Here is a 12,919-nt window from a genome sequence, read left to right on the forward strand (position 1 = left end):
TGCAGGGGACACGGTGTGCCCGCTGGCAGTGCCCTGCAGGTCCTGGGTCCTGACGCCATACCACAGGGTTTCCAGGGGGACCGAGCATCTGTCCACACAGGTGCCCGGCCCGTGGTGACCAGGGTTCTCTCTGATAGCTTGGGGCTCCTGTCCCTCCACTTGCTTAGCTGTGTGAAGCAGGACAGGTGGCTCCCGAGTCAGCTTCAGAATGACAACCAACAACCCCCACCCGCCAGGTTGTGGGGTGGTCTGAGCAGGTGCTTTATGTAAAGTCTACTCCAGGCACGGGGGGGGGGGGGGGGGGGTGGGGGGGTGGGGGGGGGTGGGGGGTGGGGGGGGGTGGGGGGGGCAGGGAACAGTCGCAAACAAACCAGGAAACGCTCCCTCCGGGGTCTCCCTGCCTCAGGCTCACCAGGGGTGAGGGCCCTGTGTGCTCGGGACACCTCAGTCCTCGGTACTTTTTTTTTTTAACTTTTAAAAAGTTTTTTATGTTTATTTTTTTATTTTTAGGTGGTGCTGAGGATCGAACCCAGTGCCTCACACCTGTGAGCCAAGCGCTCCTCCACTGGGCCCCGGCCCCGGCCCCAGGCCTGGATATTTAGAGTGGAGACCCTCTTGCAAGTCCGGCCAGCCACCCGCAGACGGCGCTGGGAGTGGAATTCATGAGGCACAGAACAGGGACTGCTTTTGGCTCCCACTGAGTGACACAGAAGTCACATTTCCCGAGACCAGACTTTGCAGGGCAGCAGAGCGGAGCACCCACTGTGGGTGGGAACACAGACCAGAGTCCCCTGGGATAAACTGCCCTGAATGGTAAACTCCTACTCATCCTTCAAGACCCAACTCGTGGACTCCCTGCGCCAGGTTAGTTGTCCAGTCTCATCGGGCCTCACGAGGGCTCCTGCCCACTGCTTACCAAATACCATTTGGCAATGCCCCCCCCCCGACTTGTTCACCTCTCCCACAGGCTGGGCCTTCCTGGGGGACCCAGGCACCCCCGTGCCTGGTACTGGTTCAGCTGGAATCCCAGCCGTTCGCCTTCTGAGCTCCCCTTCCCCCAGCTAGGCGCTAGGCACCCTCTCTCTATCTTCCAGGGTTTGAATGTCAGACTCCCTTTCCTGAGGCCTACGTCAGCTCACCACAGAGCCGAGAAGGAGGCCTCAGAAAGACCCTGTGGAATCTCTCCAGGTGAAGTGCTCTCTGGAGTCCCTGTGTGGCCGTCATCAGGGACGATGGAAAGCCCAGCTGCAGAGAAGGCATGGGAGCATGGGGTTAAGGACCTGTCTGGGTCTGCTGCCCACAGACAGAAGGTTCTACCAATTGCTCTGTGCCTCAGTTTCCCACCAAGAAAGGAAGAATAATAAAAAACACCTTATATGGGGCTGGGGATGTGGCTCAAGCGGTAGCGCGCACTCGCCTGGCATGCGTGCGGCCCGGGTTCAATCCTCAGCACCACATACCAACAAAGATGTTGTGTCCGCTGGAAACTAAAAAATAAATATTAAAATTCTCTCTCCTCTCTCTCTCTTTAAAAAAAAAAAAAAACACCTTATAGGGCTGATGGGAAGATTAAGTAACTTTATAACAGAATATTTAGCTCTGTACTTGGCAAACACTGAACAGACACCATTCTATTACTGCCAAGACCAATAAACACTAGAGGCAGGAAAACCCAGTGTAGTCAGAGTTGGTGTCACCTAGGAATCCAGTGTCACTGGTCCTAGGAAGACCAATCCGAAACAACCTGACCCGCTCTGGGCTGGTCATTTTTAACGGTGTCAGGGCCATTCTGCCCGACATCCCTCCACAGAATATGAGCTCGGTAAGGGCCACATGCTCGCCTGCCTGTCCCCAGCACACAGTGGTGCAGGGTTGTGGGAAAAGCCTATCAATCCACCCACTAGACAAGTTCACAGTGTGACCTGGACCAAAGCCTCAAACACAGTCTCATTGGAATGGACTCTCCACTGCCCACAGTGCAGATCCCTAGAGAGCCGATCCCACCCTTCCCAGGTGCTGGGGATCAGAGTGAAAAGGCAAGGGGCTCTGTCCGGTGGAAAACTGCCTACCGGCAAATCGCTTAACATTGATTAGGCACTTGCTGTGGGGCAGGCACCCATCCTAGCACCTTACAAGATTTCGATCACTTATTTAAACAACTCTGAGTTTGATCCTGTTTTGTTCATGCAGCAACAGAGGCCAAGGCTTAAGCAATTTGCCGACGGCCACTCAGGTACCAGGGATCTGGGAGTTCAGACAGATGGGGGCAGCTGGGCCAGAGCTCCAGCTCCTCATCTGTCAGAGCACAGAGAATGCGAAAGAGCTGGGAGGTGACAGGCTGGGGCGGTGCAGAAAGCTTGGGAGAGCAGCTATGGAAAGAAGAATGGGCCTAGGGAGTTTAGGATCCAATCTGTCATCAGTGCCGCCCACTTTTTTGAGTCCACGCGCACCAGGCCTGTCTGGGCGTATTTTCTCATTTAACATTTGCAATCACCAAGGGAAGCCATCATCCCCACTTCACAGCCGGGAAACCGCAGGCTCAGAGGGAGACTCACCTGCCCGCTGATAAGCGGGGATCTGGGGCTGAAGTTCAAGTTGGCCCCATGGTCCCTGATCTTAACCACTTGATCACAAATGGGTACTGGGGACAAGAGGGAGGGACCAATGCAGGAAGAGAAGAGCCACAGGGTCTTTACCTGGGGTGACAGTTTTGCCTGTCTGCCCCACACTGAGGGTACAGCTCCAGCTCACATGAGCGTGTGTGCATGTTCTGGGTGACGGAGGCAGTCAAGGGCCTGGGCAAAGGGCCTGCCCCCTATAACGGGGAAGCAAACAGAACCATCTGCTGCAGATGGGCCAGGGACGGGGATCTCACTCCCTCCCGCCCTCCCTGCGCTCCTCGGGACTGGAGAGCGAGCAGGCAGCCCCCCTCCCAGCTCTTCCCAGGCTTCGGGTGACAGACCCTCCCTGGTATTCTCAGCTCCCATTCACTGAGCACCTGCTGCACACACCAGCCCACGAGCTTCTCAACTCCACACAAGCCACCCGCCACTCCTCACAGTGCCACCCCGAGGAGGGCTTTAGCTTCATCTTGGCCCACAGAGGAGGACACTGAGGGTCAGAGATGGACACCTGCTTCAGCCAGCTGGGACTAAGTGGCACTGTCTGGCTGCATCTAACCTGCCGTGTGGCCTCAGACAGAGCCCCTTTCCCCTTTTGAGTCTCAGCCTCCCCAGGAGGAAGTTGGTATAGGCGATGCCAAAGCGCATTTCCACTCAGGCCTGTGAGCCCTTGTGGCCCCTGCCACCCTCCCCTGCCCACTGCTCTCCAAAGCCCAGCAGGGCACCAAGTCACCACCCCGGACACTCGGAGGCAAGGAAAGACGAAGTACTGGTTTTTGCCCAAACCAGCTCAGGACACCAGGAACCACAAAACCACAGGATTGCCTTGCCCCCGGCCATGGGAGCAGCAGCCCAGAGGGCAGAGGGGACAGCCACCCCATGCAGCCGGGACTTCCTCTCCCTCACTTCCCAGCAGGCAGGGTGCGCAGGAGCAGGGGAGGCAGGATCAGGCTCTGGGCCCTCCGGGTCTCTGGGGGCTGAGGGGGGTAGGATGGAGGTCACTCTAGCAGAGTCCTGAGGCTGAGTTCAAGGGGAGGTCTGGGGACAGGTCTATGGCTCTGGAGGGAACTTCTGCCCACTGGGAATGTCTGGAAGCATCTGGGAGGGAGGCCCTGTCCCCTCACTCCTGTCCCTGAAGTAGCTAAAATCCCAGATGCTGGAGCCTCCTGGCCCTGGGGACAGGTGCACAGCGGAGGTCAGGCTCACCCCTCACTCCACCAGCCTCCTGCCTCACTGCTGCCCCCTGCAGTCCACGCTCCACACGGCAGCCAGGGCCTCGGAACGGTCCACACTGAGTCATCTCCCTGGCGCCCTCCAGTGACTTCCCATCACTCACAACAAAATGCCACCGCCCCCAATTCCAGGCAAGGCCCTCCCTGACGGCCCCCCGCCATGCCCACCTCTTCCCACTCCCTGCCCCTCACTGCTTCTGCCCGGTCGCGTGGGCCTTCCCGCCGCCCATAACACCCAGGCTCCCGGTCCGTCCTTCTGCACTTGCTGTTTTTCCTGCCGGGAAGCCCCACGACCCTGGCTCTCAGCTTAGGCGCTGGCTCCTGCCCTGGCACTGCCTGGAGGAGCCCCGTCCCTCACTGCCACTCGCTAGGCACCGTCCTGTCCTCTCCGACGTGCTCTTTCTGGCTGGCCGATGTTCCCGTTTGGCCTCCCGCTTCCTCCCCTGGCATGGAGCTCCCCGGGGGCAGGGACCTGGCTGCCCACTCGCTCGTCTCAGCAATGAGTCGGGGCCTCGTTGGGTCCCCACAGCCCGGCAGATGGGGATGCTGTCGCTCAGGGAAGTGGAGGGGACTGCTCGGGCCCCGGCCAAGAGGGTGGCAGGATTCGAACCCAAGGTGGCCTGGTGCCCAGGAGGTCTCCGGAGAGCCTCGCAGGGCAGTATCCACATCCGGGGGCTCTTGCCCACAGGACACTCGCCCACAGTGACACTCTCAGGGAGGGGACCAGTACGCGAGCCCCGCCCCACTGTCCCAGCGGTCCTCCAGAAGAGACCGGCAGGCTCCACCCTCACCTCCCCGCTCCGCAGGCCTAGCAGCAGCACAGTGAGGAGGCAGCCATTCACCAGGCTGCGTCCCGGGAGGCCGCAGGTCCACCGCTCCCACTTGCTAAGGACCTGCCACCTGCGCCAGCCTGCGGCGGAGGAACGCAGTCAGCAGGAGCCATCGGCACCAAGGGAGGGAGGCCACCAGACACCAGGGACCCTCAGCCTCCCGGTGGGAGGAGACCGAGGATGGGGAGGGGGAAGGACAGCCCAAGGCCACAGAGCCTAACAGTGGTAGGCCACATGGCTGGGGACTCTAGCGCCAGGACCCCTGAGAGCCAGGTGAAGCGAAGGCTCAGCGTGGGACAGAATGCAGCTGGGAGCTGCCAGGCGCTGGGGACAGGAAGGCCGGAGTGGGGCTGAGGCCCTGGGGCAGGGAAGGCCCTCAGAGTCCCTCCTGCCTCCAAGCACCCACTGAGCTGAGGAGAGGAGACCCATCTGCTCTGAGACTTGATGGCCCCTCGGGATCCTGGGCAGCTCCCGGGAGGGTCAGACTCAGGCTACCCGCACAACTGCCAGTTCCCGCTCCTGGCTCTGCGCCAGGAGATGGGGGTTACAGGTCTGCGGAGACCCCCGAGAAGGCCACAGCAGCCCCAGACTGGGCCAACCCAATGTCATCCACGGACACTGCCACGTCCATCCCCCAACACACTCAGCCTAAAGAGACCAGAGGCCGGAGCCCACGCCCCCGGGATGGGCCTCAGAAACGGTGCCACCTGCCGCTGAAGGAAACCAGGCACGAACGGTGTGCTGCGTGGACCAGGCAGACAGCGCTTGAAACCAGGCCAGCCAAGGGGACCGCAAGGGCAGGGGACTGGCGAAGGGCCACGTGGGGATTGGGGACATGTTCTGCGCTTTGGTCCAGTGGTGTGCAGCTGTGCCCTTGGGACAGTCAAGCTGCCTGCGACGCCCCTCTCTCCGGCAGAACGCACCACTCCGCCCTGGGGAAGACGCGGGCCGCCAGCCACAGAAGCAAGCTGCCATGGAGCCCCCGTGTGCCAGCCAGCGCCAGGCTCTTCCAAAGCACTTCAGATGAAACCCTCCCAACAAAACAGGCGGCAACCACTCAGAGAGGGGACACGTTGTCCCAAGTGACACAGCAAAAAGTGACGCAGCCAGGTTTGAATCTGGGCCACTGCAAAAGACCTCCAAGGCCCACTCCTACGACCCCGGCAGTCCCCTGTCCCCGTCCTGCCCTGTCCACACTCTGGGCTGCCAGTCCCTCCCCACAGCTGCCCTCCTCTCCAGGCCTGGGAACAGGAGCTTGTGCGAAAGAGCAGCGTAGGAAATGCGTCCTTCCTCCCCTTCCCGCTCCCTCCACCCTCCCTCGCTCCTCTCAGGGCACATCTCTGAGGTCATTTCAGCCCTGGACCTCAGCCCGATAAGAAGGAACTCCAAACACTGGGCAGCTGGGGACAGGGGTGGTGCTGACTAGGGGTCTTTCTCCACCCCTGGGATCCCCTAGCCCAGCCCGTGGCCCCAGAGTGGCAGGAGGGCTTGAGGTTAGAGTCCCCACCCTTGGCTCTGATTCCCGAGTGACGCAACCCAGCGTCTGGATTCAGAGTCATAAAATGTTTATCTGGAATAACAACTACCACCACGACCATTTGTCCCTCTCCTCTCCTGTGCCAAGAGCTCTGCTGGGTACGGCAAGTAGCCGACAGCCTCCAAAGCAGGTGCCGTCGGGATCCCACTTACAGATGAGGAAACCGAGGCTCCAGGGGTCAAGCGCGTGCGCGCAGCCTCAGCGCGAGGAAGCAGCAGGGTCCGAGGCCAACTCCAGTCTGCGGAGCTTCGAGGCTGTGCCACGGCACTGGGCCCGTCCCCCTACCTGTCACTGCTGAAAACAGCCCTTGCGTGGGTCCGTCCCAGCCGCGTCATTTTACAGATGGGAAGACTGAGGCCAGGGAAGGGAGAGTGCTTGGTTCAGGGTCACATCAAAGGTGAGTGGCCCAGCTTGGGCTGGAAGGCAGGTCCCCACCCTTGGCCTCGCTCTCAATGGCCAGACCTGAGCCAGGAGCAGGCCACGTGCACCTGGCTGGGCGTGGGAGGCAGCAGGGAGGTGGAAGGCTCGGGTTCCAGCCAGAGGTAAATATTGACATGACTGTGTTTACGTGGTAACTGGACTCCTCCTGGCCGCCGCCTCCTTTCTCCCAGCCAAGGAGGGAAGGAGTCTGTGGGGAGAGGAGGCTTGTGGGCCAGGGGCATGGGGTCAGAAAGCCCGGGACATCCACAGCTGGGGGGCCCTGGAGTCCTGGAGATGGGGGTCACAGGCCTGGGTCTGAGTCCTGGCCCTGCCAGTGGGTTCCAAGACACTTAGTGAATGGGGACGAAAGGGCTTTCTAACTGTCACAAGCACAAAGGTCAAAGATAAATAATCAGCAGCTCAGCCTGGCCAGCGTCCACCCTGTCCACCCCGTTAGCTCCTGAGAGCTTCACCCCTGTGGGGAGGGGTGGGCTTTCCCAGGAAAGTGGAGTTTCACTAAATCTAGTGGCACCCTGGGGTGAGGCCACGGCTCTGAAGAAAGGGGTGGCAGGCGCTGCCTCCCACCAGTCCCTGGCTCCTGAGAGGCTCCTGAGCCTCGGCTTTGGCTTCCACAACTCAAACAGTGGCTGCTGCCTGGGGTTGGTGCAAAGATCAGGGAGATTACGTTTGTTTGTTTGTTTGTTTATTTTGAGGGATTGAGAATCCAACCCAGGGCCCCTCTACTGCTGATCCTCATCCCAGCCCTTTTCAGTTTTTATTTTGAGCCGGTTCCTTGCTTAGTTGCAGAAGCTGGCCTCAAACTTGCGATCCTCCTACTTCAGCCTCCCAAGTCACCGGGATGATAGAGTGCACCACCACGCCCGGCAAAGGGCACATTCAGGTGCCAGGCAGGCGTGTAGTAGGTGCTCATTTCACGCCTCAGTCTAACCCCGTACACATCCCATGGCTCCCAATCCCCCTTTCGCAGAAGCATTCCGGGCTTAGCTCCCTCTTGGGCCCTGATGGCAGCCCCTCCCTCAGCTGATTCCCTGAATGTTCTCCAGAAACTGCTCCTCCGTGTATTATGCCCCCAAGCCCTGGTGGGGGGGAAGAGCCATTCCTAGGCTTGTCAGGGGCCAGGACAGGCCTGCAGACACCCCAGCCACCCTGACCTGCAGGGCCCCGAGACAGGGTGGCAGCCCAGGCAGAGACTCCCAGCGCCATCGTGACGCTGGGGCTGCAGGGTGCCGCTCCTCACTGCCTGCTGACATGGCTCTGGAAGGACGGACAGCCCCCCATTCTTATCTGTGGATGAGTGAAGCACCTAGGGGCACTGCCGCCAGCCGCCACCTCCCCGGGATGGCTTCCCTGATGCGTGTGCCCTGGCGGGGGGCCTGCAACTGCACCCGGGTTGGCGCTTGGTGTTGTCCTGGTGGGAGGAAGGTGGGGGGGGGAGGCCGGGGCCCACAGGGGAAGGGGCTGCAGGGACCCTGGGCTCGTCTTCGCGGCCCTCTAGGCAGCGTGACGGAGTGGCCTGGGGGTGCAGGGCAGTGCCCGGCGACCGACCACCGGTGTCCCCCCAGGCCCCTCTCGTGGCCTCCTAACTGCCCCCTACCATTCCTGCCCTCGGGTTCCCTCTCTGCTCCCCTGGCTCCGCACGTCTCCTTGGCAACAGTAACCACACTGGTCATTTCCTGCCCACATTGGCCTGTCCCCAGGTGTGGCAGAGAGACCCCGCTGCCCTCCATGCTGACCCCGGCCCCAGCGCCGTTTGGGCCGGGCACTTGTTGGGTGAATACAGGAACGAAGCTCCTTGGCCGTGGCCCGGGCACTGGCCTCGCCAGCTGAACAGACACTGAGCAGAGGCACAAAAGGTCGTCACCATTTGCTGAAGGTCCCCCTCCCCGTAAACCCCAGAGCGTGGACCTCAGCTAAGCCGCGATCTCAGCTGAGGCCAGGGCACTGCCGCCGACCCCAGGGCTTCGCACCGGAGCCCTGCTCCTCGTCTGCCAGGGGCGAGCCCTCGGCTGCTGGCAGGAAACGAGGGCTCACCCCTCGACACAAAGCGACAACATCCTTACTTACCCCAAAACCTAGCCATGCAAGGAAACATGAGTGACCCGGTTACCAGACAGGTGCTGGCCGCCCAAGTGGCTGGGAGGCGCGACTGTGGCCTGGCGTGCGGCCGTCCTCCTACCTGCAAACGATAACCTTGCCCCTCGTGTTTTTAATGGTGTCCGCACCCATTGTGTCCTCACAATGGTACCCCAAGAAGCGGAGCAATCTGCCCCCCTTGGTAGGGAAGGTGCACAGACAGGGAGGGTGGCTGACCAAGGTCACACAGCAAGTTGGTAGTTCAACAGGACTCAAACCTGGGCCCTGGACCTGTCCTCAGTTCCACCACTGGGAGTAAAGATGGCCCGCAGCTCTCAGGCCCCCGCTGGGAACGGGAAGGCACCGTGCGGGCAGAGGGGAGGCTGGGCTGGTCTCCCTCCCCGGAGCCTGCCTGTCTCGCTCACGGCTCAAACATCCAGGCGATGGGTGCCTGTCCTGGCACCGTGCCCTGGCAGCCTCCCACACCTCTCTGTGCCTGATGCTGGGTGGTCTGAGGACAGCCAGAGGCAGGGGCTACCAAAAGCCACCTCATCCCCAGCCTGCACGGAGGTGGGCTGGGTCCACTGGGTTTTTTTTCCTTTTTAATCATGTTATTATATTTTTATGCCTTTATTTTATTTATTTTTAGGTGGTGCTGAGGCTGGAACCCGGGGAGCGCTCCCCCAGGGGCCCCAGCCCCGCCCCTCCACTGAGTTTTAACATCAGTGCTGACTCCCTGCCACGGGGGAGAGACCTGGTGGGGAGCAGAGCTTGGGGGAGTCGGGCAGCAGGGCAGGAGGCAGCCCACGCGGTCTGCCAAGGAGCCCCCTCAGGACCCAGGGCCAGGGGGACCTTGGCCACGCTGGAGGGGAAGGACACTACAGTGTCCACAGAGCAGGAGATCAGGGGCAAACGCTGTGGCAGTCCTGACTCGCCCCCACCTCGGGAATGACGGCCCAGGGACCCCTGCTTGGGGGAGAGCTACATGACAGGGGCCAAGGAAGCCTGTCACAGGTGGCGTGTCAAGGATCCACCCTGGAGCCTCCACTCAGCTGCTGCAGCCTGCTCTCTGCCCCTGCGCCCCTCTACCTGTTTCCCCCCCTCTTCCCAGCTCCCTCACACACTTGCCAGGCCAGCTCCATCCTGGGCTTTCAGAGTTCCATGTCACTCAGCTCCTATGTCACCCAGGTCCCCGAACTGGGATGAATTTTCCACTTCACATGCCACCTGCTCAGTGATGCCTTCTCTCATCTCTCCAGCCAGAAGTCAGCCCTCTCCTGGGGTGATACTGCCACCTCTCCTAAGGACATGCCACATAGCCCGAGGACCAGGTAGACATTAAAGGACTAGTGGACGCTCTCTTAACATGGTATTTCAGTTTTTTCTTCCCCTGCACAAGGTTTGGTATATAATAAGTGTTCAATAAATCTCTGTTGAATGACACACAAAATATTATCTACATATCACTGTCCTCTTCTCCTCATATCATGATAAACATTAATCCTTCTTCCAGACTATCAAACAGGTCAGACATTCGGTAGAACTTCCCAACCTGAGCTCAAGGTTGTAAAAGTAAGGAAACTAAGCTATATCCAAGCAAAACACTCTCACTTGGGTTATCTCAACCAATCTCCAAGTCATCCCTAGAAGATAAAACTTATCATCTCCTGTCATTGATGAGCCAACTTGTAACCTGGGAAAAATGGTGCAACTTGACCAAAGTCCCTGTGGGGAAGTGGAGGAGCTGGAACTCGAACCTAGACCTGTTTGATGCCAGAATCTGGAATCTTCCTGATGGGCTGGGAGGCTTCTCAGATGTGAGGTTCTGGAAAGTGTCACCAAGGCAAGGTGGGGACCTCTCCCTCTTCCTCTTTAGGATAGTTTTTAAGGAGGAAAAAAGACTTCCTTCCATGTAACTTAGGTCAGAGTGGGCTTGAAGGCACAACGGGTGACATGACCTCACAGACTTACCCTCTTTGATGACTCATATTTTAAGACTTTGAATCAAGTGCTGGTCCCCGGGTAATGCACCCTAACAGTGAAACTGACCAAGCAGAGCATTCCTGTGGGATTCTTAAATCAGAGGTAGGTGGAGTCCAAGACTGCGTCTGGGTGCTTTGGCAGGTAGAATAAAGCCACAGTTCTCTAAAGAGGTAGGTGGTGGTACACAGGAGGAAGATTCTAGTTGGTGCATAAGGAAGAAAATTCTAGAAGTGACTGACAGGGAAAGGGAGTTTGTAAGGAGTCTCTTGGAGCTGAGCAGAGCAGGGAGTGGTCCTGGGTAGTCACTGGGGGCTCTTCAGCTGTTGCCAATGTGCCCCTCAGTCTTGGCAGCAGCATCACAAGAGAAATAGAAGAGCTGCATCCCTGGGACTGGCATCCATCGTCACTGGCACGTGCTCTCCTGGGGCCTGACCTGATGCCTTGTGCTTACTGCAAAGGGCACAGAACCTGACTGGTAGGCAACAGAATCAGAGGGACTTGTCCTTTGGAAAAGGGCCAAAGAGAAGCAGATGGCCTCTTCCTGGTGATGGAGAGGAAATCTCCAGGCCCTGGAGAGGTGACCAGAGGCCTTGGCTCTGGGCGGAGCCAGCTCCCTCCAGACAAGGACCATGTTGGATCAGCCTGGACCAAAAGGATTTCCCTGAGGGCTTCAGAGACCCCCATGAAACTTCCTCCCCTCGGTCCCCCTTTTCTCTGGTGCCTCTGCCCAACTCTGCCAGCACCTGGCCCCTCCTCTGAAGACTCTTGCTGGGAGACGCTGGGGAGACTAGACCTCTGGACGTGGAGCCTCCAAGTGCCCCTGGTCTCTGACAGCCTCCAACCTGGCCTGGCCACAATCACCAACCCTTATGCCACAGCGGGATCAGCAGTCCCGGAGTGTCCCAGTCTAGCCCTGCGAATGCTCACGGTGCAGCCACACACCACTTCCCAATGGAGCCCCAGAACGCCCCCAGCTTTCCGGACACTCAGGTCCAGGTGGATTCAGAGCCTCGGAATCACCACCACCCTCAAACCCGACCCAGTCCGCTGCCAAGGGTCTGCACGCCAAGCAGGGTGAAAGGACTTCCGGATGCCCCAAATCAGACCGCACCAACGGTCCCCAAGCCGAACCGGCCACCGCGAGTCCTCCCCACCCAGCCCGGGCCGGCTGCCCAAAACCAAGCTCCGCGCGACCGGCCTCAGGCCATGAAGCCAGCGCGGGGCGTGGGGCGAGCCGAGCCCTGCCCGGGCGCCCCTCGGCCCCACGCTCCCGAGGGCCGAGCGGGGGCTGCACTGCAGCGGGCGCCCAGCCCCCGCGAGTCGGGCGGGCCCGGGTGCCATCCGCCGCGGCCGGCAGAGACCGTCGAGGCTGGACCGGAACAGTGCGCAGGCTGGAACCGCACTCACCATAGCGCGCGTGCTCGGCTCCGGCCCGGCTCGGGCTCCCGGCTCGCGGCTCCCGGCTGGCGGCTCCGGCTGGCGGCTCCGGCTCCGGCTCTGGCTCCCGGCGCGCTGCGCAGCTCGGACGGCGCGGCTGGCTGGCCCCGGCCGCGCGCCTGGCTCCCCGCGGGCGAGCGCGCGGCTCCGGCGCCCACTCCCGGGAAGGCGGGGCCCGCCGCGGGCCAATGGCGGGGCGCGGGAGCCCGGGCCCGGGCGGCGCAGCCAATCACACGCGGAGGCCGGACTGCCCCTCCCGCCCCCTGCGAGCCCCTTAACCCTTGGCGCGCCGGGAGCTCGAGGCCAGGGCTGCCTGGGGACCTCGGAGGGGCGGGCGCGGGCTCCAGCCTCGGGCTTCGGGGTGCAGAGTCCAGACCCGCCGAGACTGGCTTTGAGGGCAGGAGGAGTCGGGGAGAGGCTGCGTGGTGTCCGGTGCGGGGCGCGGGAGTCTTGGCGACCTTTGTCTCCTGCCTGGCGCCTGCACTGGAGTATGACCCGGGGCTCTGCAGCTGCGTGTGTGTGTGTGTGTGTGTGTGTGTGTGTGTGTGTGTGTGTGTGTGTGTGTGTGTGTGTGAGAGAGAGAGAGAGAGAGAGAGAGAGAGAGAGACAGAAAAGGGGGAAGGGATGGATTCCGCATGCCTGTGTGTTTATGTGTGAAGGAAAGACAGACGGCTATATTTGGGGATTGTTACTGCACGTGTGTGTGTGTGTGTGTGTGTGTGTGTGTGAGAGAGAGAGAGAGAGAGAGAGAGAGAGAGAGAGAGA

At 60.5% G+C, this 12,919-nt stretch overlaps 1 protein-coding gene across 1 annotated transcript in view; it reads right to left on the reverse strand.

Moving 5' to 3' along the window:
• The window catches only part of Ece1 (endothelin converting enzyme 1), a 94,208-nt gene extending 81,947 nt beyond the window's left edge, over positions 1-12,261 (reverse strand). The window contains exon 1 of the mRNA XM_078025523.1: positions 12,125-12,261. Within this exon, the coding sequence (XP_077881649.1) occupies positions 12,125-12,127 (3 nt within the window). The 5' untranslated portion in view covers positions 12,128-12,261. The remainder of the gene's footprint in view (positions 1-12,124) is intronic.
• Between the last annotated feature and the right edge of the window lie 658 nt (positions 12,262-12,919).

Source organism: Ictidomys tridecemlineatus, chromosome 11, assembly GCF_052094955.1.
Source record: "Ictidomys tridecemlineatus isolate mIctTri1 chromosome 11, mIctTri1.hap1, whole genome shotgun sequence".
Taxonomy (NCBI): domain Eukaryota; kingdom Metazoa; phylum Chordata; class Mammalia; order Rodentia; family Sciuridae; genus Ictidomys; species Ictidomys tridecemlineatus.